The sequence below is a fragment of the Phalangium opilio genome, unplaced genomic scaffold (genome assembly GCF_054372755.1).
Source record: "Phalangium opilio isolate 3A_F unplaced genomic scaffold, DU_Popi_V2 ptg000045l_1, whole genome shotgun sequence".
NCBI lineage: Eukaryota > Metazoa > Arthropoda > Arachnida > Opiliones > Phalangiidae > Phalangium > Phalangium opilio.
The window spans coordinates 316,658-344,618 of NW_028324168.1; the positions used below are offsets into that span (position 1 = coordinate 316,658).

Sequence of the window (27,961 nt, forward strand, 5' to 3'; positions counted from 1 at the left end):
TATCTAGAAATAGAAACCGTCCATTCTACTACACGTCTCTGTTTAGACCATTATTTCCCGCGTCCTCCCATCCCACCCCCATCACTTTATCTATCGTGGGGGTGGCGCCCCACACTGTACGCGATGAGATAAACTTATCCTTCTTCAAATGTGATTTAGAAGAAATCAAAGTATAAAATTCCGAAGCAGCCGTGATAAATCGATTATCTCTACATATTATTTAACCTAATTTAATTTAATTGATTATGTTCTTCTCTGATTGGATGGGGCATCGCTACGATGAACGTTTCTTATTGGTTCTCCTCATTAAGTGACTGACGCGAAACGATTAACGCTGTAAAATTATTAAACAGGGCGCGTGTCCCTAGCGCCCCTTTTTATTGGCGCCTCTTAAACGGGGGGCTACACCCCCGCTACGTTCAATTCGATTCGCCGCCGGAGTCGCTTTTATTTGATATAAAAAGCCAGCAATCCCCCCTTGAGCAAAGGATTGAAGTTCCATCCTTTGAATGAATAGTTTTCACCCCGTCGACTTGTTTGAAATTTATCCCTTCTAAGATTGTCTTTCAGTGTATAGTCTTGATGGTTAAGCTCGAATTAAGCCGGAGGTTCCGTTTTTTTCGGGGCTGAAAAGGGTAAAACCACCGTGGTTGCGGGGTGACAACCAACCCAACGAGGGAGAGCCGGGTACGCCACCAACCCTTTCTGGTATAGAGGCAGCCCCTCCGGGATATGCCTTAAACGCTGTTTTACGCTTAACACCGACCGCTCTTTTAGCCGAGCTAATAGGGGATGAATTTATAGAAAGAAGATATCAGTGTTTTAAACGACGGGAGGGCCATCGAGGGGTGCGAATAAAATCAGTCTCTCCTCCCTGAATAAAATACTATGAATGCCTCTAATAAAGCGTGGGAATATTTTTGATCAAATTGATTAAATTGACGAAAAAATTACTCGAAATGACAACTCCACATCCTATGTCGTGTTTAGATTGAATTAAAGTAATTATGTAAGGAGTCTAAAATCAATGTGTTTACTGATTATCTCAAAGTAATATTAATTTTCATCTTCGTAAATATTTGTTAATAAGATTATAATTCATTTCGTTTCTAATGTAGACTTTTAAATTATCTTTTTCTTTTTTATCCAAGCTTTCGGCGGTTTTTATTTCAAACATACACGGATCTCGTATTTAAAATTCGCGCTACTTTTTTAAAGCACTCTTGGTAATGGGTACTGTACTGAACTGAACCAAACCGAAGGATGATGATGACGATATGATCACGTGGCTTTCTCGGAATTTCGAAACCAAGGTCTATAGAGTTGCCGCTTCGAAACTGCTTCCTTCTTAACGGCGTAAGTAGGCCAATGTCATTGATCAAATTTTTAACTTCATATTGTACAAATTTTCATATTTTTTGGTGAGTAAATGACTGTTATTAATAAATAAACTATTATGGAATAGATTTTAATCAATAACAAGCTCAAAAGGTTTAGATGAATAGATAAAAATTAACTTTTCAGCTAAGCCTTGGTCCATCTGGTGTCATCAAAAAGTATCTAGATGTCAAAATTAAACGCAAAATCGTTGCCGTTAGTACAATTACAAGAGGAGAACTTAATTAACATCTCTTCAACGGCAACAGACGCTCTTTCTAAGACTCCAGTCGCTTGTAAAACCGTTTTGGGGTCAAATGGTACCACTTCTTCCAATAAAAAAAGTTCTAGTCTCGTGTTTGAAGATGTATTGAAGAACGTTGTGGCTTTTGTGGAAGTTCGATCGGAAATGGAGGATCTTTCGCTGCTTTTCGGTGAACATTTACTTTATTTAGGAGCTACAGTTTCGCGAACTTTTAATAAAAAAGTGACACACGTCTTGTTCAAACGTGGAAGGGAAAGTACCTTTAAGAAAGCTATGGAAAGGAATATTCCCGTTGTTTCTGTTGTCTGGCTTGATAGGTAAGTACTTAACATTCCTTTTTCGACTCGAATTAGATTTTTGAAAAGATTAAATGGTAATTTAGATGCAAAAATGAGAAGAGACACGTTCCCGAGGAACCCTATCTCATTAAAGATTATAAAACATATGGAAAACGCCCTGTAAGTATTTTCAGTATTTTCACAATTAATATTTAACCTTCTAGAAGTAAATTAAATCTCTTCCCAATATTGCAGAAACTTCTTTATGGCCTAAAACACACAAAAACAATTGAAGATAATGAAAGAAGTTTTGAGGAGAGCAAGAGGATTGTGGAGAATATTAAACAAAGGCTGAAGGAGGAAACAAATTTGGTGACTCAATCTCCTCATCCATCACCAAAAAATTGCCCATCGACGCCAAGTTTACCAATTTCAACTTCAGAAACAGTTTTGCCAATAACTTCTAAGAGAAAAAATAGGAGAAAAGTAATAGTTGAACAGGGAGAAACCAAGAGAAAACTATTCAGTAAGTTTTAGTCAATTTTCTGATGAATTTGAATTATTTTAATGAATTTTCTGGTGCATTTGAATTATTTTAATGAATTTTCTGATGAATTTGAATTATTTTAATGAATTTCTGATGAAATTGATCAATTTCAAAGAATTTCCAATAAAATTGATCAATTTCAAAGAATTTCCAATAAAATTGATCAATTTCCAAGTATTTCCAATAAAATTGATCAATTTCCAAGTATTTCCAATAAAATTGATCAATTTCCAAGTATTTCCAACAAAATTGATCAATTTCAAAGTATTTCCAACAAAATTGATCAATTTCAAAGAATTTCCAACAAAATTGATCAATTTCAAAGAATTTCCAACAAAATTGATCAATTTCAAAGAATTTCCAACAAAATTGATCAATTTCAAAGAATTTCCTACAAAATTGATCAATTTCAAAGAATTTCCTACAAAATTGATCAATTTCAAAGAATTTCCTACAAAATTGATCAATTTCAAAGAATTTCCAACAAAATTGATCAATTTCAAAGAATTTCCAACAAAATTGATCAATTTCAAAGAATTTCCAACAAAATTGATCAATTTCAAAGAATTTCCTACAAAATTGATCAATTTCAAAGAATTTCCAACAAAATTGATCAATTTCAAAGAATTTCCAACAAAATTGATCAATTTCAAAGAATTTCCAACAAAATTGATCAATTTCAAAGAATTTCCAACAAAATTGATCAATTTCAAAGAATTTCCTACAAAATTGATCAATTTCAAAGAATTTCCAACAAAATTGATCAATTTCAAAGAATTTCCAACAAAATTGATCAATTTCAAAGAATTTCCAACAAAATTGATCAATTTCAAAGAATTTCCTACAAAATTGATCAATTTCAAAGAATTTCCAACAAAATTGATCAATTTCAAAGAATTTCCAACAAAATTGATCAATTTCAAAGAATTTCCAACAAAATTGATCAATTTCAAAGAATTTCCAACAAAATTGATCAATTTCAAAGAATTTCCAACAAAATTGATCAATTTCAAAGAATTTCCAACAAAATTGATCAATTTCAAAGAATTTCCAACAAAATTGATCAATTTCAAAGAATTTCCAACAAAATTGATCAATTTCAAAGAATTTCCTACAAAATTGATCAATTTCAAAGAATTTCCAACAAAATTGATCAATTTCAAAGAATTTCCAACAAAATTGATCAATTTCAAAGAATTTCCAACAAAATTGATCAATTTCAAAGAATTTCCTACAAAATTGATCAATTTCAAAGAATTTCCAACAAAATTGATCAATTTCAAAGAATTTCCAACAAAATTGATCAATTTCAAAGAATTTCCAACAAAATTGATCAATTTCAAAGAATTTCCAACAAAATTGATCAATTTCAAAGAATTTCCAACAAAATTGATCAATTTCAAAGAATTTCCAACAAAATTGATCAATTTCAAAGAATTTCCAACAAAATTGATCAATTTCAAAGAATTTCCAACAAAATTGATCAATTTCAAAGAATTTCCAATAAAATTGATCAATTTCAAAGAATTTCCAACAAAATTGATCAATTTCAAAGAATTTCCAACAAAATTGATCAATTTCAAAGAATTTCCAACAAAATTGATCAATTTCAAAGAATTTCCAACAAAATTGATCAATTTCAAAGAATTTCCAACAAAATTGATCAATTTCAAAGAATTTCCAATAAAATTGATCAATTTCAAAGAATTTCCAACAAAATTGATCAATTTTTAATTTTTTTTTATCATTTTCCGATGAATTTGATCCATTTTAACAATTTTCTGGTTAATCTATTTGAATGTTTAGGTGAAGGTGGGATATTTTTAGGAAGTCCGGTATCAAAATCAACGCCTGTTAATAAGAAACAACGCGCGCGATCGCCTTTGAAGGAATCGAACACGAAAAGGTTCAAATCTTCAGATAGAAAAGAAAACGACACTAGTATTCTACTTAACGAAATTGATAATAATAATTTAAATAATGATTCTCAAAAAAGGGAGAGTGCCTTAAAATTGCACGCGGCGCTCACAAAAGATACGAACAAAGCAGTTGTCGTAGATGTTTTAAAATGTAGGAGAAGTTTAGAGGACTTTCAATTGACAAAAAAACCTCACGAAAGAACCACCAGAAAAAAAGCCAAGAGTGAAAATGATGTAAAACAAATGGTTTTCACCGCATTCAACTCCGAGTAAGTCTTATTTATAATTAATTTTAATTCATTTTTAACCTTTGTTAATTAATTAATTAATTTTTTTTCAATTCAAAGAATGAATGATACGGCTTACGCGATTGTTAAAGCCTTGGGAGGCTTTGAAATAGTCAACAATGTAACTAAAAATACAACTCACGTTATTTGCGGTGATAATAAAAGAACTTTGAATGTTCTATATGGATTAATGCGCGGTTGCTTTATTCTTAATGGTGATTGGCTCATGAGTTCTTTAGAAGCTAACAAATGGTTGGATGAGAAATTGTTTGAATTGGTTGAATATTTTCCTTCCTCACAGGTAATTTAATTTTTAATCGCGATTAAAATGACTTTAAATATTAATTAATTAATATTTCAGGTTCGTAAACCAGAGATTATTAATATATTCAAAGGTTGTGGGAAATTCTTCATTTCTCCCGGTTCATCGCCTCCCGCTGTTGATTTGGCTAATTTAATAACTTTAGGTGGTGGAGAGGTAAATATAATATTTTAATTATAATTAATTTTAATCAACTTAATTATTATTGGAATCTTTTCTCTCTATTTCCATTGCTTTCCTAAGACTTTAATTACGTTAGTAATAAAATATTTAACTTCCTTTAATCACGCCTTTTGCAATGCAACTTGCTCCATTTTGTAGAATTTTAATTAAGATTAAAAAATTAATTAACTTTTAAGTTACTTTTATTTAATTAAGGTCACAACTTGCTACAGAAAGTGTAATGTCATTGTTGGCAATTTTAAAAATCATTCTACCGATGAAGATCCTGATATTACTCACGTTGACGAAAAGTTTATACTCGGTGTGTTTCAATTTTTATTTAATTTTAATTATCTTAATTAGAATCTAATATATTTTTTTTTCTCATTCAAATTTAAAGATTGCATTTCCAACTTTCAAAAGTTTAAGGTTTGACTATGAAAACCTTTTTAATTGTGTGTTCATTTTGTGTTTTTAACTTTAATTATACTCTACTATAGTTTTAATCTTTCTTTATATTGTTGGTAATTAAATGAAATATTCATATTATAATAAAATATATTTATATTTACTTTTGCAAAAATATAACCGACTATTTCTTTATTATAAATGGGCTTAGCATTTATATAAAATAAGTTTTAAAGTCTAATTAGCTTTAAATGGAATTTTTACCAATTAACGTAACTAATTATTTAAATTCGCGGTTTGAAATTAGCTTATGTTCAGCAAAATGTTTGAATTGGCCAATCAGTGAGTAAGAATTATTATGTCGTCTGCTATTGGGTCAGTTTGCTTAAAATATAATTTTATTTACTTTTAAGTAATATAACCGACTATTTCTTTATTATAAATGGGCTTAGCATTTATATAAAATAAGTTTTAAAGTCTAATTAGCTTTAAATGGAATTTTTATCAATTAACGGAACTAATTATTTAAATTCGCGGTTTGAAATTAGCTTATGTTCAGCAAAAGTTTTGAATCGACCAATCACGTGAGTAATAATTCGTTGCTTATGTCGTCTGCTATTGGGTCAGTTTGCTTAAAATATAATTTTATTTACTTTTTAAATAATACAACCGACTATTTATTTTATTATAAATAAACTTAACATTTATATGAATTAAGTTTTAAAGTCTAATTAGTTTTGAATGGAATTTATTTCAATTAACGTAACTAATTATTTAAATTCGCGGTTTGAAATTAGCTTATGTTCAGCAAAATATTTGAATTGACCAATCACGCGCGTAACAATTATTATGTCGTCTGCTATAGGCTCAGTTCGCGGTTTGAATTTTCAGAGTACAGTCGCACGTCGCAGTTTGGTTCGGTCTTCGGTGATAGTTATAATTAATTAGTTTTTATTATGGAAGTTGATGAAGCACCAGGTAAAAATGTTATGGCAGCGTCTGGAACGACTGGAAGTGTCTCGGTATCCTTACATCCTTTAGTAATTATGAATGTCTCGGAACATTGGACGCGAATAAAAGCTCAAGCCGGAGCTCCGCAACAAGGTAAATTTTTTCTAAGCCTTGGTCAATGGTTAGCAAAGTGCACTCGGTGCTAATCCTTATACGAAATTATACTGGTTGGGCTTGATTTTATTTAAATATTAGTTATTGGGGCTTTGATTGGAAAGCAAAAGGGTCGAAATCTTGAAATAATGAACTCTTTCGAGTTGGTTTTTGATAAAATCGAAGAGGATATCGTTATAGATAGAGATTATTACAATGGAAAGGAGCAGCAATGTAAGTCTGAGTGTTAAAGGAAAGTTCAGATAACAAAACATTATACCTTAAAAGAACGGCCTTCTTCTAAATTTAAAAGCAAAATTATCAAAAAATAAATGATCTCATGTTACAAAATAATTTGCATTTAATTGGTCTTAAAAACGAGGACTAATGCGCCGCCATTGTTTTAGTGGAGACTGCCAAATTCGAACCTCTTACGCGCGTGATCGAGTGGGCTATGTCCCACCTTACCCTAGCCTCTCCCAGCCAGTGAGAATTCAACCAATCACGTATGTGTAAGAGTTCTGACGCCACTAAAGCAATGGCGGCACAGTAGTCCTCGTTTTTAAGACTAATTAAATGCCAATTATTTTGTAATAAGAGATCATTTATTATTTTAATATTTTTCCTGCTATATTTAGGAAGAGGCCGTTCTTTTAAGATATAATGTTATGTTATCTGACCTTTTAATTTAACACGGATGGTGTTAACATCATGTGGGAAGGGTGTTCAAATTGTTAGTTAATTTTAAACTACGTTTAATAGTTAAACAAGTATTCAGTGATCTCGATTTTCTGGGCTGGTACACAACCGGGGACGCCCCAAATGAATCTGACATCAAAATTCATAAGCAGGTTAGAAAATTATAAAGTTTTAAGCCGCGAACTGCAGATCAAATAGGTACATTTTTAGGTTTGCGAGATCAACGAAAGCCCCGTATTCCTCAAACTAAGCCCTTTGGCTCGACATACTGAGGTGAAAATCCTTAACCCCCCCCCCCCTCTCTCTCTCTCTCTCTCTTTACTGATAACTTTTGTAACACCCTTCTGCCTTAATGGTAAAAGTTACCAGTGGCAATGTACGAATCTGTGATTGATTTGGTCCAAGGCCAAGCTACAATGCTATTTGTCGAGTTACCATACACATTAGCTACTGAAGAAGCGGAGAGAATTGGTTTGGATCACATGGCACGAATGTCAACTAGTGAAACTGGGGAGAGTTCTTTAGTCGCTGAGCATTTACAGGCTCAACATAGTGCCATAAAAATGTTACACAGTCGAGTTAGACTGATATTGGATTATGTTCGAGCTGTGCAAATGGGACAAGTCCCTCAAAACCATGAAATTTTAAGGGAAGCGTACAGTTTATGTCATAGACTTCCTGTTTTAAGTTCAAACACATTCAAAGAAGAATTTTATAACGTAAGCCAACGTTCATTATTAGATCTTGTGAAGAGGTATTAGGGTCCTTCTAAGACAGCAGTTCTTCAAAACGAACCTCTAATTAATACTTACAGCAATGCAACGATGTTGGACTAATGACTTACTTGGGAACATTAACGAAGAGTTGTAATACAATTAATCAGGTATGTGGGAACATTTTCAGGGGATGGTGTTTTCTTGAAAAACCTAATTTAATTAACTTGGGTTTTTTCTTTAGTTTGTTAATAAATTTAACATCCTTAATGATCGGCAAGGTATGGGTCGTAGAATGAGGGGACTCTTTTTTTAAAAACTTACCAATGTTTAAACAGACCACTATAATCTCTGTGTGAAATATTTTGTTTTTCATCTTAACTAATTAAAACAAATCCTTTGAAAGTCGATAAAATTTGCAAATATCTTTATTTACGGTTCAAAAAATACAATTCAGATCATGTTGCGTTTATTAAATTCATTAAAAATGCTCCATTAATATTTTTTTTTGGCCAATAACAAGCGACGTTAAAAATTTCTTAAAATGGAAGTTTTTTAGATTTATAATATCGAGTTATCAACGTTTAAAAAAATAAGTACAAAAATATTACGAAGATATTTAAAAATTTAGCACATTTTTCGGTTTTTTTTTTTTTTTTTTTTCAAACAACTATAGCTGACAATATTCGGATCCTTTTTCAAAACGACACTAAAAAAACACACTCTTCTTAACCTTAGTGTCTTTTAACATCAAGTACTTTGCCGTTAGCGTTAAATATAGAAAGAAAAATAAAAATATTTCGCCTACCGGGATTTAATTTTAAAGTTTCTAAAGAAAAAAAAATATATATATCACAAGACTTACATTAAAAAAACATTTGTTTAAAAATATTTTACATTTCTGCGCTTCAAGGAATGGGGGGTTGAAAAATATAAAAATAAAATACTGAGATGGAGGGCAGAAAATAAGTTAAGTACAATCCATTTTCTTCGTTAAGTTTAAGTGAAAAAATATATATCTATTTTGTTAGAATAGTTATCGGCACCCTGTGTTAATTCCCCATAGGTGGAAGGTAGGGTTCTGCCGTTACTTTATAGTTAACCGCCTGGTTTGGAAATTAAACGTGAATTAACGTGTTAAAATGTGTAAAATGCGGGAAATTCTACGGTTTTCTGTGATAGATTACAAACGTGATTAAGTGATGCGAAAATAATTAAGTACAAATTGTGATCTAAAAACAAGCTCACACTATCGCGCACCTCACTAATTAGGGAATATGGCAACTAATGACAACAACGTGTTTAGGCTAATGTTAAAATCCGTGAAAAAAAAATGGGTGTTATAATTCAAACGCGATACTATCTCATTGTTCTTTAAGGTATTTACCATGAGATTCGAATCATTCAGTTAATAAAATAAGGAATATCTCTTTCATTTCATGACATATCGATGTATACTACTATTCATGTCTGATCCATTTCAGGTTCATTGTAATATAAATATCGAAAGAATTATTTCTTTCATGATTCATAATGATTATACCATGAATCAAAATTTACAATTCATCATCCTTTTTGTCATTTGGTTTGAACTGAATCTCCGCGTACTCGATCTTTTCGTGAGATTTATGGAGTTTAGGTTTCTCCGATTTCAAAGCTGGTAAATCCAAATCAGCGTAGACAATTCCATCCGGGCTTCTCTTGGCCGCGTCAGGATTTTCGTAATGTCTGATAGCTTGTACGTCAGTATAGAGAGCGTCTGGAGGAATGGCCCTATCTTTACTGGAAGACCTTCCATTGTTTTGCAACTCATCGGAGAGTCTCTGACTACTGTTCTCGCTTTCAGGGTGAAATCCGTGTCTCCTAATGAAGCAACGTTCCTTCTTTAATAAGTAAATGACGACCAGGAAGACTATGACAACGACGACGATGCATCCAACGACAATCCCGATGACCGCGGACATTGTGACTGGTTCCTTGACGCGTAAAGAAACGTCAAAGGACGACTCCCCCTTTTCATTGTTGACGTATAAAGTGTATCTTCTAGCGTCGCTGCTTTCCGCGTTTTGGATAATTAGTCTGGCTTCGAAACAATCGCTCGGTAATTCTTCCCGGATTAATGGTTTGGAAACATAACGCGCCAGACTCGTGTCGACGTTTATCTTGACGCTGCCCCATTCCCAGTGAATTTCTTTGGGAGGTGGATCGGAACAGAATGTCACGCCAATTATAGCGTCTTCGTCGCGTTCCACCACGACCTCCTCGTTGTTTTTTGCGTTTTCTCTAAGGTATTGAGGTGGACCGACAATGTCCAATTCAATTTCTGTGGATAGGGCTTCAAACAAAAAATTATTTTGTTATCAAAAGACTAATAAGGTCACAACCGAAGGCGGGGAATATACCTTTGTACTCTTGTCCAGCAATTATATTTGAAACTTCGCAGATGTACTTTCCCTGATAGGCGTATGTAGCGTTTTGTATGATCAGGGTAGCGTTGCTTCCTCTATGTTGCCAAGTGTTGGCTTTCTCTTCTATGCTTTGCAACCAGTTATATCTGGGAGGTGGATTTCCCTCAGCTTCGCATTCAAAACTGACGTGGCTATACAAGACCTTCGTTAACGATGAAGATACGCGCTTAACATTTGGTTTGAATTTAACATCCAAGTGAAGACTAATTTCTTGACTCTGACCGACGGAATTTTCGGCGCTGCAGCTATAATATCCCGAATCCGCTCTCTGGATTTTCTCAAACTTGAGCATTTCATCATTACTGTATCTTGGGACACCCGATTTCTTCCAAATTATTCTGGCAGGAGGGTTAGCGCTGGCGATGCATTTCAATGTTAGTTGGTCTCCTTCCGCCACGTCCGCCGTCGGTTCTCCTTCAAGTTTGACGTAAGGGGCGTAAGAAATGTTCAAACTAACAATGACGTCTTTGGAACCAGTGGGATAAGTAGCGTGAAGGGCCACACACTTTAGTCGTTTGTTGTGATCATCTTTTTGGAATGTGTAAATCAGGGAACTTGATGACGTGAATGTTTTATTGGTCTCTCCAGTTAAATTAGTCTGAAAAAGAGATACATTATTTTGTATGGCCCTCACCCTTGATTCCCAAATGACCTACCTGAACAGAGTTAGAAGTGATTTCCTTTGAATCTATGAACCATTTTAAAATTGCTGGCGGATTTCCGTTCTTGGAGATGCAACTGAATTTGCTTTCTTTGTCAGCTTCAGCCACAAAATTATCCCCAGTGTTGTATCTTATGTTACCATACAACTTATTTCCGTGTTCGATAATGGGAGGGTCGGGTTCGTTTCTGACAGTTAATTTCACCATGTTTGACAAGAGATTTTCCCTTTCAACAGCAACAGCGGCCACTTGACATTGCCAATTGCCATCGTCGTATTTTAAGGACGCGTTGTTAATGGTTATGCTGCAATCACCATTGGTAGGGGTATTGACATATTCGTATTTTCCATCAATTTGGCCCCGAACTTTTAAATTATGAAGCCAGTGACACGCGCTTTGTCTGTTCCTTATTTTGCAAGTTAGTTTCACCGTTTGTTGGGGATTTACCTCGGTATCAACGGGGGTCGCTTCAAATTCTTGTTTAGGTGCGGCTTCGGTAATAGTTAGGCAAATTATAACCAGAAACACACCCTGAATAGTCCAGTTTCGCGATTTTTGAGTTTCGTTGGTCATTTTAAATTATATTACTAGGACATTTAACATAATTTCGCGCGTACGCAGTCTTAAAAATAATTAGGACATTGAAAAATACTTAGAAATCCAAGGTAATTAACATATTTTGGAGGTTTTTGGCGGTTATCCTTGGCTTCTGTCAAACTTCGTGGACATAATTTTTGAACCAAAATTCGGTTCTTTGTAATCCCATGACGATATTTTTTGGCACTTTTTTTCCCTTTACGGTTCAAATCGTTTTTTAAATTATTGAAATTGTAGAAGAATGGCCGAGTTTTACCTTTACAAAATTATATTTCCGCTAAAAAACCAACTACTTTGACCGAAAACAATCGAAAGCCTCATTCGGACGTGACGTCATTTGGCCTACTCACGAGAATAATTAATTTCCTGTTTCCGGTTCCTTTGAACTCGGCCGACAGGGATGCCATATTGGGCTGGAAAGCCGCCAATTGGGCTTCTTCTAAAAAATATTGGCTGGAAATTGGGCTTGTCGGGGTTTTTCTTTGGCTTTCTGTACTTAAAATACCGCCAATAGGCGAAGATCATTAAAAGGCCCAAAAAACATGAGCGGCTAAATGTGCGCCTGTTTTTGTTATTATCAAGTTTTATCAACTGAATAAATTTCCCCTTTTCCAAAGTTTTTCTAAATAGAATATGTTTTTACCCCTAATTATTGGTACCTTTCCAAATTATGGCTAATTAGCTTGTTTATTGCCACCTTTTCCAAAAAATTGTTATTTTTAGTTTCTTTCTACCCTAAAAAGAGGCGCACTTTTAGCCATTCGTCAAAAAACTGACAAATGGTGCTGTCAAGCCATTTGTGTAGCCTATAATTCGTCAATTTTGAAAGTGGTTTCATTTTGTTTTGGGTTTTAAAAATGGTGTCAGTATGTAATATGCATTGAAATTTCTAAAAGAAAAACAAATTCCAAATTTTCACGATAAATTTTTGGCTTGTTTTTGGACTGGATTGTTTAGATCATAGTCAGTTTTTGGGCTTCTTTTCGAAGTATAGATTGGCGGTTTTTTGGGCTTGTTTCCAATTTGGTTTTGGCGGGTTGAAGGTTTTAAATCTGGCATCCCTGCTCGGCCGATAAAAAGTCGCCATTTTGAATTATAGTCTCATAATTTAGTAAATTTTCTCGATAGATGGCAATTTAAACCGTAAGAATTTAAAAGTGTTACCGCTAATTGCGCAAATTAACATTAATTAACTTATTTTTTATTGTTTTAAGTTGAAATTATTTGTATAATCTGATAATTTGAGCTTAAGTTTGATAGACATTAGTTTGCAAGGCGCTAAGCCCAAAGCTTTCGAAAATAGAATTTGCGAGATTAGGTTTAAATTAACTTTAATTATGGAAAAATTAGAGACTTTAGAAGCTATTGAAAAGGATGTAGGGAGCGCCTTACAAAGTGCAGGTACGTTACGTAATTTGCTTGAAAAATTCCGAAAGTCGGGGGTTTTCTACTGACAAGTTTGATGTTTAACGTAAACTTAGCCAACATTTTGTCACACAGGCCAAGCTGTTATGGAACTCAGCAAAGAAAAACCGAGCATGAAACAAGTGGAAGCCAATACTACCGCCTTTTTAAAGACGTTGGAAAACGTGGAAACTTGCCTACAAAAACAGATCACATATCTGACACAAGTATCCACTGGTACGTGTCATAGGTATAGAGTGCTGTCAGTTGTGACGTCAGATCCAAGGTTAAACGTCATGAGTCTGCCTTTAGCAATGAGCGGCCATGACAGTTACCGGTTTTTCTTTATGGGAAAACAGCATGGGTGACGTCACACCGGCGCTTCTGACAGCACTCTATTTGTGTTGAGACATAGCCCACTTGATCACGCACGCTTACTGCATAGCGCGTGCAGCCAGCGTGATCATGTGGGCTATGGTTGAGAGGAATATGGTTCAAAATGTGAAAAAAATATGTAAATGTAGGGCAACCTCACGAAGGTTCGAGTTACGCCGCTCAAAAAATTCTTCATATGGCTTGGCATCGTTTGGAACACGCTCGTTCCAGAGTTAATGAGTTGGAGAGGGTTAAAAACACGCATTTGCAACAACAATCGGCTAGAAATCAAGCCAATCTTATGCGTCAATCCCAAATCCCTCCCTCTAATCAATAAACACTTGAAAATATTTATAGATTTTTTAAAATAAGCTTTAAGTTTTATTGTCAAAAAAGTTATTTTTTACAATATGATGAACACATTGAAGGATAATGTTACGTTCGTGACGAATTTCATTGGATAATAACTGAAAATATAACCAGATGACGACATTAGTCTTAAAATTGGATTTTTACCAGTTGGGGAAACCGAGGGGGTAGATATTTTGGATCTCTGTGTACACCTGAGTTCAAAAGAGTTCAGCTTTGACAGTGCATTGAGTTCAAAGCCTGCGGAACTCAAAGTTCAGCTTTGACAGTGCATTGAGTTCAAAGCCTGCGGAACTCAAAGTTCAGCTTTGACAGTGCATTGAGTTCAAAGCCTTTGGAACTCGCAGTTCAGCTTTGACAGTGCATTGAGTTCAAAGCCTTTGGAACTGAGAGTTCAGCTTTGACAGTGCATTGAGTTCAAAGCCTTCGGAACTCAAAGTTCAGCTTTGACAGTGCATTGAGTTCAAAGCCTTCGGAACTCCGAGTTCAGCTTTGACAGTGCATTGAGTTCAAATCCTTCGGAACTCAGAGTTCAGCTTTGACAGTACATTGAGTTCAAGACATATTGTACACCCGAGTTCTCAAGTGTCTACCCCCTTGGGGAAGGGGGAAACATACTTTTTCTAACAAACTAGTTTGTCTTTTGCGCATAGGATACAGATTAGGTGCTGGAACTTTCTTAGGTTCAATTTTAGGTTTAGGAATTGGGATTATTATTTTGCTGGAAACTTCCATAGGTTCACTATCACTATCACTTTCAGAATCTGATCCGTAATTGTCCATTAGTGAACCCAAGGCTCCTTTGACACTTTCCAACTTGACTTTAATATCTTTAGCTACCTCTTTTTCTAATGGTTCCTCATCTAATTATTAAAATGATAAATGGTCTTTAACATTCACATTAATGTTAATTAATTAATTAATTAATTAAACTTTTACCCATTTTTTTGAAACTAATTTCTTTGATAGGTTCAATATTTGTAGGTATTTGGTCTCCCTTTGCTTCTGACTTCTTATCAGGATGTATTTGACTTTCTTCCGACTTCTCTTGACATAGTTCTAACTCTTTATGGCTTGTATTTAATAATTTAACCGTTTCTAATCCAACATTGGAATTGGAATTGTTAGATTCATCATCGGAACTCGTGTCCAACTCTCCATCTGATTTTTCCTCTTTAGATAACTTTGCGTCTAACTCTTCATCTGATAAATTTTTAGATAACCGAGTTGGTCCCTCTCCCATTTTTTTAGTTTCTTCGAGAACTGATTTCATTAATTGATCGTAGTTTTGGGAAATATTTCTAGTCTTTTTAGGCTCGGTTCTTGCCTCTTCGAAACTATCATCAGAGTTACGTTGACCAAAAGTTCTTTTCCTTTGATGATTTCCCCTAAACACTCCTCTACCCCTAACAAAACCGCCGCCTTGACCTCTGAACCTGCCTCTGAAGTTAAAGTTACTTTTATTAGGATCTTCTGAATTTCTTCCGTTGATACTTTCTTCTCTATTGAATCTATTTCTTCCCCCTCTCCCTCTCCCCCTTCCGCGCATTTTTCCAAAATATTTGTTGTCCAAAATTTCTCCACGCGCTTTTTTCTCTTCCAATTCTTGTTTACGTTTTTCAACATTTTCTACAGTTGGAAAATTCCTTGAAAAAAAAAAGGGGGGGTTAAAAATTAAATTAAATAAAAAAACCCTTTAATTAAATTAATACTTTTTCCTTTCTTCTCTCCATTTTTTTATGTCTTCGGGTGTGTCTAATGACATTATTTTCTTTGCCAAACCTGTTAAATGTTGCTAGAAAAAAAGAAATAGTTCAATATCTATGATTTTGTGACCTTAAAAGAATAGAGCTTTCAGTTGGAGGAGGAGCTGAGTCTCGTGACGTAATTTACGCCGCCATATTGGTGGGTTTAAAGCAGGAAGGAAGCTGAGACCACCCAATATGGCTACCAAAACAGCGGTAAGACTTGGGAGGGTGTGACGACTTGGGAGAGTGTGACGACTTGGGAGGGCGTGACGACTTGGGGAGGGCGTGACGACTTGGGGAGGGCGTGACGACTTGGGGAGGGCGTGACGACTTGGGGAGGGCGTGACGACTTGGGAGGGTGTGACGTACTACTATCCCATCTGAAAGCTCTCTATACCCGTTAGTGTATACCATTTTTTTATGAAGTCCCACTATTTTAGGATGAGCTCTGAATTTACAGCCTTGAATATTACACTAAAAATTTAATTTTTAGATACAATATTTAAAAGTTTATGCATAGTTATCGGACTAGGAGGATTTATCCAATTTTCAACAGGAGGTGAGGCTTCTTGGTACTATACTTCGTCCTCCAAGTAGACTATTCTCCTGGTGTAAATTGTATCAATACTCCTAGTCTGAAAACTTGTAACTAACCGTAATATGTTCCCCTTGATGTTTTTGATAAGATATTTCGTCCATAAATGATCTATCGCACGTATCGCAATAAAAATCCTGATTTCGAGGGAAATTTGGTCGTTTTTGTAAAGGTTTTGGAGGAAACTGTCTTGAATTATTTGCCCATTTATGCATTTTAGACGACGTTTCAGGTTTCTGTTTAACCAATGTAATAATTTATAGGAGCTACTACTATAATTTGTGGTTAAAATATACCTGTATCGTTGGATCTTCAATTTTAATCGCTGATTGAAAGCTATTTGAAGAGTTATACCATGGTAAAATAGTGGAAGTATCGCTAGATACATTACATGTATTCAAAAAACTATTTTGAACTAGCGATTTATTACTTTCTAAGCCGATAAAAGGCTTAGGTAATAATCCCGAACTTGAGTTCATTTTAAAGCTTCATTACACTAAATGAGAATGCCTTATTTAACTTTCAAATTAAGCGCAAAACTGGCAACCACGTGCCTTCGTGACATGTGTTTCTCCCGTAGCAGCCGATAACTTTTTCCTTAAAGCTGGGACTTGTTTAATATTGCTCCATGGTGCGGCACATTTTATCAATGAATGCAATACGACACCGCTCCCTAAATACTCTTTGTACTGTTTTTAAAGCAGACGACAGCAGCCGGTTTCATCACTTTCGTGCGTGAACCAATCGACCATGTGCGAATGTGATTGTGTTGTGTAACTGAGTCTAGGGGATCGTATTAAATTTAATAAAAACTCGTAACGTAATATAAACCAAAGTTTTTTTTAATATGGAAAAGTGTCTTTTAGTTCGATTTCATTGGTTAAAATTATATAAAAATTTAAGTGAAAGAACTGTATTAAATACTGGCGTTTTCTGTCGATTCAACTCCACCGTAGAGGATCCGAAATCAAACTATAAAGGTAAGCCTGAACCAAAGAGGAGAGAGCATAGATATAGTAAAACTATAAAGGGTCTAGATCCACTTCGCTGGCTTAGGCTTAACGAAAAAACGCGGAAGGGGCAACGAGCAGACAGCCGCTATTTTCTGGGGGTAGCCGTATAAAACGCCATCTATCGGGGAAAAATTAGCGGCCAAAATTGGAACTATCATAAGGATGAGTGGCACTCTATGTTAACTCCCTATAGGGCATAATAAGTCAAACCCTCGGAGATGCCATTACTCCATTTTATACGAGCTAAGAGCGGAAAAACGTATTTTATAAATTTTACACCTGTAAAATCTTTTAAAAAACACTTGGAACTTGTATTTCTACTTACTTTCGAGGAAATACCACCGTTTTCTGGAGGTAAGAGTCTTTTTTTATACATTTATTAGTAATAAAAACATTAAGGCGAGCTAAGCCTTGGTCTTGTAAAACACGGCAGATTAGTGATTTTGAAAACGACGCTAATCCTCGCGCTAATCACTAATCTGCCGTGTTTTACAAGACCAAGGCTTAGCTCGCCTTAATGTTTTTATTACTAATAAATGTATAAAAAAGACTCTTACCTCCAGAAAACGGTGGTATTTCCTCGAAAGTAAGTAGAAATACAAGTTCCAAGTGTTTTTTAAAAGATTTTACAGGTGTAAAATTTATAAAATACGTTTTTCCGCTCTTAGCTCGTATAAAATGGAGTAATGGCATCTCCGAGGGTTTGACTTATTATGCCCTATAGGGGGTTAACATAGAGTGCCACTACTCTAAGCTCATCCTTTAATTTAGTTTCGAAAGTTCCCGATAGATGGCGTTTTATACAGCTACCCCCAGAAAATAGCGGCTGTCTGCTCGTTGCCCCTTCCGCGTCGACCTCCCATTGAATTGTGTATCTACCCTTTTAATATATCTATGGGAGAGAGAGGGAGATAGATAGAAACGCGCTTTATAAAATCCGCCGACAAATGGGAAAATAGGGGGGTAGTAAAAACAATTTTAGGTACGTTTAGTTTAAGGACGCACATCCTTTGCGCATGGGGGGGATTGACCGCCTCGCCTTATCTCTGTCATCCCCTACGTCAACTGTGCGCGAGAAAGCTGCGCTCAGGCGCCGCGGTGTACCGTAGATTTACCCCCGTTTTTACCACGCATGGATCACGGCTGCCTATACTGATTCTCTCTCCCTCTTTCTCTCCTTTTTGCCCGAGCCATTCTATTGCGTAATATTATTTGGATTTTGCGCATTTGAATTATACGTTCGTGTATAAATTTTATTAATTTTACTGACAGCACACGGTACTTTACTAAATGTAAAAAATGCCAAGATAAAATTAGATTCATTAGTTAGCGAAATATCTGTGAAGTTGCAAAAAGACATTTGTCTACCAAAACTCATTACCCAACGCGTAGAAGGTATTTAAGCAATGTTTTAAGGATTATTAAGACCTAGAGTTTGATCAGATATGATTTAAAAGGATCAAATAAATGGAAAACGACTCTTTCTATGGGTTGGCCCCAAGATATAGTGGTAGAAGGCGTAGCCACAAACAAATCAGAGTCAGAAAAAGTGGCTTTTCTTCAAGTATGCCTAAAATTAAAGGAATTGGGTGTTGTAGATGAAAATCTCAGCCTCTGCATCAAAGACGAATCGCGCGAAATGACGGCAGATTCTTTAAGAGAAGCCAAAATATCTTTATCAAATGTTTTTAGTATGGTTTGTCAAAAATACAATTCTCAGAATTGGAGACCCATGGTACAATTCACGCCCGTGAAAGGCGTTACTAACCAAAAAATTGGTTGGAAAGCCATATTGAAGGTCAAATGGCCTAAAAATTATACGGCGGAAGGTGTTGGAAAGGGTAAAATAGATGCTGAGAGAATCGCGGCTTTCAAAACTCTAGAATGGCTAAAAAGTCAAGGGGTTGTTGATAATAAAAACTCTCCTATTTTGTACACTGAGAATGAAAGAAAAGCCTTCGTGGCTAGTAGAAGGAATCCCTTGCTTGTATCAATTCCCAATGCTTCCGAACAAAATATGTCAGAGATTTTAAAGGATTATGAAGTAAGATTAGACAGGGAAAAAATTCGCTTTGAGGAAAAGTTCCGGTAACATAACATTATAGCTTAAAAGAACGGCCTTTTTCTAAATATAAAAGGAAAATTATTAAAAAATGAAATAAATGACTTCTTGTCACAAAATAATTTGCATTTAATTAGTCTTAAAAACGAGGACTACCGCGCCATCCGCCATTGCTTTAGTGGCGTCTGCCAAATTCGAAACTCTTACGTGCGTGACTGAGTTGGCTATGTCCTACCTTACCCCCTCCCCCTTCTCTTACCCTGTGAGAATTCAACCAATCCCGTAGCGGTAATGGTTCTGACGCTACTAAAGCAATGGCGGCGCAGTAGTCCTCGTTTTTAAGACTAATTAAATGATAAATATTTTGTAATAAAAGATCATTTTTTTTTTTAAATATTTTTCATGTTGTATTTAGAAAGAGGCCGTTCTTTTAATATATAATGTTAAGTTATCTGAACTTTTCCTTCAATTTAGTTTTTAATAAAGGGTTTTTTTCTCGGGTAGAAATTACGTGATAATATTGAGGCCAATATTGTATCACCGAAACGTTATAATTCATCCATTGTTGAGAGTTTAATCGACAAAGATGAGGATGATTTTGAAGATTTTGGTGGGCAGGAAACGAATGAAGTTTCTGAAATGACTAAAGACGGTTATTCGGAAATGAATAGCGATGAGAAGGCTAGGAGTCATTATTTGTACGAAAATTACGTTTCTAGAATGCGAGCTAATGATATTGATTCGTTAAAAATAAAAGAAATGCAACAATCACTACCAATCTACGATAATAAGTACGACAATAATAACCATCGTAATAACTTGGTTTTAATTACGAACTTAATGTACTCAGGGAGAAAATTTTGGAAATGATTCGATCCAATCGCGTGATAGTTTTATCGGGTGAACCGGGTTGTGGTAAAACAACTCAGGTCCCTCAGTTCATTTTGGATGAATTCTCCTCTCAAAATATCGGCGGTGTTTGCAAGATGGTTGTCACTCAACCTCGCAGATTATCGACGATAAACATTGCGAAATTAGTCGCCAAACAACGCGCGGAAACTATAGGCCAGACGATAGGGTACCAAGTTCGCCTTCAAAGCGTTCCCCCTCCCAAAAATGGATCCATTTTGTTCTGTTCCACCGGAGTTTTGTTACAAAAGTTGCATTCGGATCCTGATTTGAATAACTTCAGTCACGTTATTGTTGATGAGGTCCACGAAAGAGATGTCCAAACCGATTTCCTCTTAGTTCTTTTGAAGGACATCATCGAAAGGAATAAAAACTTGAAGGTGGCCCTAATGAGCGCTTCCCTAAACTCTCAGATGTTTTCTACTTATTTTCATAATTCTCCTATCATAAATGTCCCGGGATTCATGTACCCTGTTAAAGAACATTACCTCCCTGATATCGTCAAAAAGATATCTAAAGTTAATCATTACAGAGATGGTACGTAGGCGGAAGAGATGAGGGGAGAAGGGAAGAAGTACGTGGTGGGTTATTTTGATTTCTCCTTTAGAAATGAGCGTTTCACCCAAACAAGGGATGCCTCGTTTAAACTACGATCTTGTATTGGATACAATTCGATATATTGATGAAACACAATCGGCCGGGGCTATTCTTTGTTTTCTTCCTGGTTGGCAAGACATAAAAGCCATTCAACAACGATTAAATTATTTATTCGGGAATTCCTCGAGGCATTTAATCTGCACCGTTCATTCGTCCATCCCTCATAATGAACAGGAACTCATCTTCAACAATCCTCCTCCCGGAGTTAGAAAAATTATTCTCTCCACAAACATCGCGGAGACGTCCATTACAATTGACGATGTTGTCTACGTTATCGATCCTGGATTTCACAAAGTATTTATTATCGTAATTGTGGTGGTTTGCGTTCGAGAACCTCAATGGTAATTTCAATCTCTCAGGCTTTAAGTTACGATTCGAATAAAGGTGTTGCTAGATTGGGAACGGAATGGATATCAAGGGCGAACGCCAAACAGCGTAAAGGTCGCGCTGGAAGAGTTAAACCCGGGGAATGTTATAGATTATATACACAGGAAGCTCACAGTTTAATGGACGAATTCCCAATCCCCGATATGATGAGAACACCCTTAGAGAAAGTCGTTATTGATTCGAAGGTCTTTTGTCCGGATATGCTTTGCAAGGAATTATTAGCCAAAGCCCCGCAACCACCTTCAAAGTCCGCCATTAGTAGGGCAGTCTCTGACATGACTCGATTGGGCGTATTGGACGAGTATGAAAACTTGACTCTGTTGGGCGAAAAAATTGCCTGTTTTTCGACACATCCTAGATTGGCCGTTGCTCTCGTCGTTTCTTCGTTTTTAAAGTAATTATAGGCCTACTTAACTGCAAATAAATACCTGATGTGTAAGACGACATTAATTTGATAGATGTGTGGAATCCACATTGAACATTGTGTCATTATTATCAGCCAATCGAGATCCATTTCACGCCACTTTAGATCAGAAATCTCAAGTTAAAGAGGTAGTTAATTAGCCTTATTCCTGATCAGCGCCATCTACCCATTGCGGTGACTTTGAGAACTACTGTAAGCGGCAAGCCAATCAGATGTCGCTAAATTCTGGTGACGTCACTGACTGGCACTCTCGAGTCTTACCAAAAATGACGTCACCAGATTTTAGCGACATCTGATTGGCTTGCCGCTTACAGTAGTTCTCAAAGTCACCGCTATGGGTAGATGGCGCTGATCAGGAATAAGGCTAATTGCAACTAATTAGCGTTTAACTTAGACGAGAAGTAATTGAGGATTATTTTTGCGTGGACAGATTAAGAAAAAATTCGACATTTCAAAGTCAAAGAGTGACCATTTAACTTTAGCGGCTTTATACGAAAGTTGGCAATACGCCAAAGAATTTGGCGAAGAAAATACTTTCATTCGTAAGAATATGGTCAGTCGAAACGGAATACAATTTTCCTCGGGATTGAAGAAAATCTTCTTGAATCATTTGGCGGAAGTTGGACTGATTAACGACAGATTGTATTATTCAAACGAAGATATCTTTGAGGAAATGAATGTAAACTCTCCCGATTGGGATAATCCCACTTCGGAAGCCACTGCTATAGTCTTGGCTACATTGTGCACGGCCCTGTACCCAAATTTGGTAAGAATATTCCAAGGAAGTTGGGCCAAAAGCGGATTGAAGTCGGAAACTATAGTTCCTACCAATGTGTAAGCCTTAATTCTTTAGGATCACGCCAATTTTCAGCCCTGATCATATTTCACGCAATTATCTTTGTGTATTAGGGACCAGCAAATCGTCGCCTTCACCAAAGAATCTTTGGTCTCGAAAGAAGCGAAATTGCCTCATCCTTATTTAGTTTATTTCCATAGCATGCGATCTGAGGAGAGACGTCAATTGATTGTCAAAGACGCTTCTCCCGTTTCTTCCCTTTTAGTTTTATTGACGGCCCCTAATCCAAATATTACTGTGACTCGGGTAAGTTATTTACTATTAAACTATTAAGGTCAGGTAACGTAACATTATACCTTAAAAGAACGGGATTTTTCTAAATATAAAAGGAATTAAATATTAAAAATAAAATAAATGATCACTTATTACAATATGATAATTAGCATTTAATTAGTCTTAAAAACGAGGAGTACTGCGCCGCCATTGTTTGTTTAGTGGCAGCAATGGCGTCAGAACCCTTACCCGTACGGGATTGGTTGAATTCTCTCGCAGGGTGAGAGGGGTAAGGGAGGGCATGGCACACTCGATCACGCACGTATAGCAATGGCGGCTGCCACAGTAGTTCTCGTTTTTAAGAAAAATTAAATGCTAATTATTTGGCATTAAGAGATAATTAATTTTTGGATCTTTCCTATTTACGAGGCCGCCTTCGATAGTGGGATTTTTTTTAGTAGGATAGTAGTAAAAATAGTAGTATTTTTCCTAGATCAAAAAGCTAGACCAATGACGGAGAAAATACTATGAACAGCTCTATTTGAATACTCATTGGGCATATTTCAGAAGCAACGTTTTCGTATGATTTTACTGTTTTAACAGTTTTTGATTATTTAACCTAATGTTCTCATCGAAATTTCCCAAAAGAAATTCATTTTGTACTATTAATGCGCTCAAAATAACGAAACATATGTCACCAAAGGGAACTTCCCCAGATCTTGGCCTCTCAACCAGGTGTCTATAGTCGCCCTATTGTGAAGCCACTCATAGTCTCGTCTGTCTCTACACAGAAATCAGTAAACCCCATCTCTACTGGCCTCTCAAGTAGGCCACTACTGACGCCTAGTTGAGCGGCCAGTGTAATAGTCTATGGTTCCATTCTGCTTGTTTATTCTCTACTGGCCTCTCAAGTAGGCCACTACTGACGCCTAGTTGAGCGGCCAGTGTAATAATCTATGGTTCCATTTTGTTTGTTTATTCTCTACTGGCCTCTCAAGTAGGCCACTACTGACGCCTAGTTGAGCGGCCAGTGTAATAGTCCATGGTTCCATTTTGCTTGTTTATTCTCTACTGGCCTCTCAAGTAGGCCACTACTGACGCCTAGTTGAGAGGCCAGTGTAATAGTCCATGGTTCCATTTTGTTTGTTTATTCTCTACTGGCCTCTCAAGTAGGCCACTACTGACGTCTAGTCTAGCGGCCAGTGTAATAGTCCATGGTTCCATTTTGCTTGTTTATTCTCTACTGGCCTCTCAAGTAGGCCACTACTGACGCCTAGTTGAGCGGCCAGTGTAATAGTCCATGGTTCCATTTTGTTTGTTTATTCTCTACTGGCCTCTCAAGTAGGCCACTACTGACGCCTAGTTGAGCGGCCAGTGTAATAGTCTATGGTTCCATTCTGCTTGTTTATTCTCTACTGGCCTCTCAAGTAGGCCACCACTAACGCCTAGTTGAGAGGCCAGTGTAATAGTCTATGGTTCCATTCTGCTTGTTTATTCTCTACTGGCCTCTCAAGTAGGCCACTACTGACGCCTAGTTGAGCGGCCAGTGTAATAATCTATGGTTCCATTTTGCTTGTTTCTCTCTATTGGCCTCTCAAGTAGGCCACTACTGACGCCTAGTTGAGCGGCCAGTGTAATAGTCCATGGTTTCACTTCGCTTGTTTATTCTCTACTGGCCTCTCAAGTAGGCCACTACTGACGCCTAGTTGAGAGGCCAGTGTAATAGTCCATGGTTCCATTTTGTTTGTTTATTCTCTACTGGCCTCTCAAGTAGGCCACTACTGACGTCTAGTCTAGCGGCCAGTGTAATAGTCCATGGTTCCATTTTGCTTGTTTATTCTCTACTGGCCTCTCAAGTAGGCCACTACTGACGCCTATTTTAGAGGCCAGTGTAATAGTCCATGGTTCCATTTTGTTTGTTTATTCTCTACTGGCCTCTCAAGTAGGCCACTACTGACGCCTAGTTGAGCGGCTAGTGTAATAATCTATGGTTCCATTTTGTTTGTTTATTCTCTACTGGCCTCTCAAGTAGGCCACTACTGACGCCTAGTTGAGCGGCCAGTGTAATAGTCCATGGTTCCATTTTGCTTGTTTATTCTCTACTGGCCTCTCAAGTAGGCCACTACTGACGCCTATTTTAGAGGCCAGTGCAATAGTCCATGGTTCCATTTTGTTTGTTTATTTTCTACTGGCCTCTCAAGTAGGCCACTACTGACGCCTAGTTGAGAGGCCAGTGTAATAGTCCATGGTTCCATTTTGCTTGTTTATTCTCTACTGGCCTCTCAAGTAGGCCACCACTGACGCCTAGTTCAGAGGCCAGTGTAATAGTCTATGGTTCCATTCTGCTTGTTTATTCTCCACTGGCCTCTCAAGTAGGCCACTACTGACGCCTAGTTGAGAGGCCAGTGTAATAATCTATGGTTCCATTTTGCTTGATTCTCTCTACTGGCCTCTCAAGTAGGCCACTACTGACGCCTAGTTGAGCGGCCAGAAACCTAACCTAACCATGGTTCCACTTCGCTTGTTTATTCTCTACTGGCCTCTCAAGTACGCCACTACTGACGCCAAGATGAGCGGCCAGAAACTTGACCTAACCAAACCTAACCTAACCTAACCAAACCTAACCAAACCTAACCTAACCTAACCTAACCTAACCTAACCTAACCTAACCTAATTGGAACGTTAGGACATATCTGTACTGGCCTCGCAATTAGGCCACTTAGGACACCTAGTTTAAAGGCCAATGTGATACTTCCATTTCGTTTTTAATATTTATTCACGAACGGCAAGTAGCCGACGATAAAAACATAGATAAGAGACCCATGTATTGTCCCTAGTTTAATTTTGCGTGTTCATTTTCTAATGGCCTCTCAAGTAGGCCACTACCAACGCCTACTTGAGAGGCCCGACATGAAATTTCACCCGCCTCGCCTAAACCAAACCTAACCTAACCTAACCTGGTCTAATCTCGCTTGAACCTAAGGGCATATCTGTACTAGCCTCGCAATTATGTCTCTTAGGACCCCTAGTTAAAAGGCCAATGTATTATTCCAACATTTCGTTTTACATGTTCATTCTGTACTGGCCTCGCAATTAGAACACTTAAAACGCCTTGTTAAAAGGCCAGTGCATTACCCCATTTCATTTTTCCTGTTTATTCACGAAAGGCTAAGTATGCGCCTCATTACACGGAAAAAGACAGTAATATAACAATATTTTGGAAAAGGCGGCAATTTATGGTTAGTCAGAAATAATTTGGAAAAGGCGGCAATTTATTGTTAGTCAGCAATATTTTGGAAAAGGCGGCAATTTATGGTTAGTCAGCAATATTTTGGAAAAGGCGGCAATTTATGGTTAGTCAGCAATGTTTTGGAAAAGGCGGCAATTTATGGTTAGTCGGCACAATGTAGCAATTCATACTATTTTCTCCATCATAGGTTTTGCTTTTCCATGTAGGGGGAATACTACTATTTTTACTACCATCCTACTAAAAACTTTACCACTATGGAAAACGGCCTCTAAAATAGGAATGACCCTAATTTTTTTTAATATTTTTCCTTTTATATTTAGAAAAAGGCCGTTCTTTTAAGGTTTAATGTTATGTTATCTGAACTTATTGACAATTGCCGCCTTCTACTACTAGACTACTACCAAGTACATTTTTAATTTAATTTTGCCTTTAAGATAAAATCTGAAGATTCATTTGAGGAAGAAATTGAAAAATATTCCGATGAATTTGAATCAAGGGATTATTCTGAAGATAGAATGATCAATATTGTTTTTGACAATCGGCAAGCTTTATCATTTACTTGCAGTGAAAGTCAAGCTAATCTGTTGTTAAAATGGAAGGAGTGTTATTTTACGTTGATGCAATATTATCTAAGTCAAAGTACGAGAGAAAGACGCCATCATCAAACCCCGCCTGAAATTAGGGACTTAATGAATAGATTTCTTGAGGAATTTGCCTCTTTATTAGGTAGTTCAAATCAACGGAAAGAGTAATTTACATAATTTATTTTTATTCAAATTGAATAAATTAGTTTTAATTTACACTCGTTGTTTCACTAAGTAATTAAAATTTTTTAACTCCAGCTGTAGTGTGAGTTATAATCCATTTATTACGAATATCGGTAATTCTTTGCCTTTGTTTATGGCGACCATGCGTTGGACAAAGAACGTACCAACGATTGTCTATTTGTTTAAAATAACAGTCTTTGCAACGTTTCCTCAAGACGTCCATATCCTTAAAGCCATTCTTTAATTGTAATTGAGGTGTTGTCGGAGTAAGAAGTGCGTTTGACGTTAGTCTTGGTAGTAGAATGAAGTTTCTATAAGACTGAAGGTAGGTCGTGTGATTTGATCCTTGACCTTTTGCAAGCGAGATGGGGTCGTGTATTTGGGAAGTGGATGTTACTACACCATTGTTAATTAGTTTTAATTGCGTAGTAATTTTATTTGATATTAATCCAAATCCGCGGCTTTTCGTTAAGCCTTGGTTTCCAGACCTCAGAATCGTGCAAATCAACATATTTTACCGGGTTTAAAATCTAAAACGTAGAAAATGCGTTTGTTATTAAGTAAATATAATTAATTAGATGTTTGGGAATTAATTTAAACCTTGGGGAAGAAAAGTTTGCAGACGACAGTATCAACGCGGTAAAGCGGGACAGAGTGGGCAGAGTTGCCAGATAAGTTTTGCAGATCCCGCCCAACCCAAGCGGAAAGCAGCCCAAATTACCGCCCAAACAAAAATTTTGTTTTTCCAGAAAAGCGCCCAATACAGAAAGTCTTTTTAACAATAAGCCAGGTTATTAACTTACAATGTAAACATATTTAATAGACAATAATATCATAAACTTGTTTAGTTACAGTAGTTTCCCTGTCCAGAGAATAAGGTATTAACTTCGTTTTCATTTTTCAAATATCTCTTAGCTTAAAAATGTGTTCATTTTTTATTAGATTTTAGACATTTCGACTAGTAGAATCCCTATTTTTTTTAATTTTATAATTGTAGCGCTCCCCGTTTTTAAAATGCCAGTCTACCATTCGCGAATTTCCCGCCAAGAGTTTTCAATCCAGTCCGCTACTAGGGGCTAGGAGCCTAGGGCCTAGAGGCACTGCGTGTTAGATGAATGGGGGAA

At 36.4% G+C, this 27,961-nt stretch overlaps 7 protein-coding genes across 9 annotated transcripts; 4 read left to right on the forward strand and 3 right to left on the reverse strand.

Moving 5' to 3' along the window:
• Nucleotides 1-1,330: 1,330 nt before the first annotated feature.
• MCPH1 (Microcephalin) lies at nt 1,331-5,745 on the forward strand. 2 transcript variants are annotated; one of them, XM_089837546.1, is made up of 10 exons: nt 1,331-1,421; nt 1,525-1,959; nt 2,025-2,100; nt 2,176-2,446; nt 4,274-4,373; nt 4,464-4,655; nt 4,734-4,974; nt 5,035-5,151; nt 5,374-5,479; nt 5,558-5,745. In XM_089837546.1, the coding sequence occupies exons 2-10, from the start codon at nt 1,565-1,567 to the stop codon at nt 5,590-5,592; spliced, it is 1,533 nt and encodes a 510-aa protein (XP_089693672.1). In that variant the 5' UTR covers nt 1,331-1,421; nt 1,525-1,564; the 3' UTR covers nt 5,593-5,745. The 2 variants fall into 2 exon arrangements, with proteins under 2 accessions (XP_089693672.1, XP_089693671.1); XM_089837545.1 differs by having other exon boundaries at nt 4,274-4,655.
• Nucleotides 5,746-6,425: 680 nt separating this feature from the next.
• On the forward strand, nt 6,426-8,496 carry CSN6 (COP9 signalosome subunit 6). Its single transcript, XM_089837563.1, has 7 exons — nt 6,426-6,669; nt 6,772-6,903; nt 7,432-7,520; nt 7,579-7,641; nt 7,731-8,087; nt 8,183-8,251; nt 8,326-8,496. The coding sequence occupies exons 1-7, from the start codon at nt 6,522-6,524 to the stop codon at nt 8,395-8,397; spliced, it is 930 nt and encodes a 309-aa protein (XP_089693689.1). The 5' UTR covers nt 6,426-6,521; the 3' UTR covers nt 8,398-8,496.
• On the reverse strand, nt 8,492-12,212 carry LOC149676508 (contactin-5). 2 transcript variants are annotated; one of them, XM_089837542.1, is made up of 4 exons: nt 12,065-12,212; nt 11,206-12,004; nt 10,484-11,147; nt 8,492-10,416 (listed from the first exon to the last, which is right to left on the reverse strand). In XM_089837542.1, exons 2-4 carry the CDS (start codon nt 11,782-11,784, stop codon nt 9,638-9,640), a joined length of 2,022 nt encoding a protein of 673 aa, XP_089693668.1. In that variant the 5' UTR covers nt 11,785-12,004; nt 12,065-12,212; the 3' UTR covers nt 8,492-9,637. The 2 variants fall into 2 exon arrangements, with proteins under 2 accessions (XP_089693668.1, XP_089693667.1); XM_089837541.1 differs by having other exon boundaries at nt 11,206-12,156.
• Nucleotides 12,213-12,703: 491 nt separating this feature from the next.
• Nucleotides 12,704-13,958, forward strand: MED11 (mediator complex subunit 11). The gene is made up of 3 exons (XM_089837582.1): nt 12,704-13,209; nt 13,309-13,449; nt 13,737-13,958. Exons 1-3 carry the CDS (start codon nt 13,146-13,148, stop codon nt 13,922-13,924), a joined length of 393 nt encoding a protein of 130 aa, XP_089693708.1. The 5' UTR covers nt 12,704-13,145; the 3' UTR covers nt 13,925-13,958.
• Nufip (nuclear FMR1 interacting protein 1) lies at nt 13,938-16,922 on the reverse strand. Its single transcript, XM_089837547.1, has 7 exons — nt 16,596-16,922; nt 16,359-16,535; nt 16,116-16,178; nt 15,669-15,751; nt 14,896-15,602; nt 14,575-14,819; nt 13,938-14,054 (listed from the first exon to the last, which is right to left on the reverse strand). Exons 1-7 carry the CDS (start codon nt 16,776-16,778, stop codon nt 13,962-13,964), a joined length of 1,551 nt encoding a protein of 516 aa, XP_089693673.1. The 5' UTR covers nt 16,779-16,922; the 3' UTR covers nt 13,938-13,961.
• Nucleotides 16,923-16,999: 77 nt separating this feature from the next.
• On the forward strand, nt 17,000-26,872 carry LOC149676511 (ATP-dependent RNA helicase DHX30-like). The gene is made up of 11 exons (XM_089837523.1): nt 17,000-17,279; nt 18,585-18,707; nt 18,770-19,356; nt 19,879-20,165; nt 20,225-20,820; nt 20,891-21,234; nt 21,300-21,721; nt 21,786-21,879; nt 22,182-22,585; nt 22,661-22,853; nt 26,505-26,872. The coding sequence occupies exons 1-11, from the start codon at nt 17,147-17,149 to the stop codon at nt 26,820-26,822; spliced, it is 3,501 nt and encodes a 1,166-aa protein (XP_089693649.1). The 5' UTR covers nt 17,000-17,146; the 3' UTR covers nt 26,823-26,872.
• Nucleotides 26,765-27,568, reverse strand: mRpL36 (mitochondrial ribosomal protein L36). Its single transcript, XM_089837586.1, has 2 exons — nt 27,438-27,568; nt 26,765-27,367 (listed from the first exon to the last, which is right to left on the reverse strand). The coding sequence occupies exon 2, from the start codon at nt 27,346-27,348 to the stop codon at nt 26,893-26,895; it is 456 nt and encodes a 151-aa protein (XP_089693712.1). The 5' UTR covers nt 27,349-27,367; nt 27,438-27,568; the 3' UTR covers nt 26,765-26,892.
• Nucleotides 27,569-27,961: the final 393 nt, after the last annotated feature.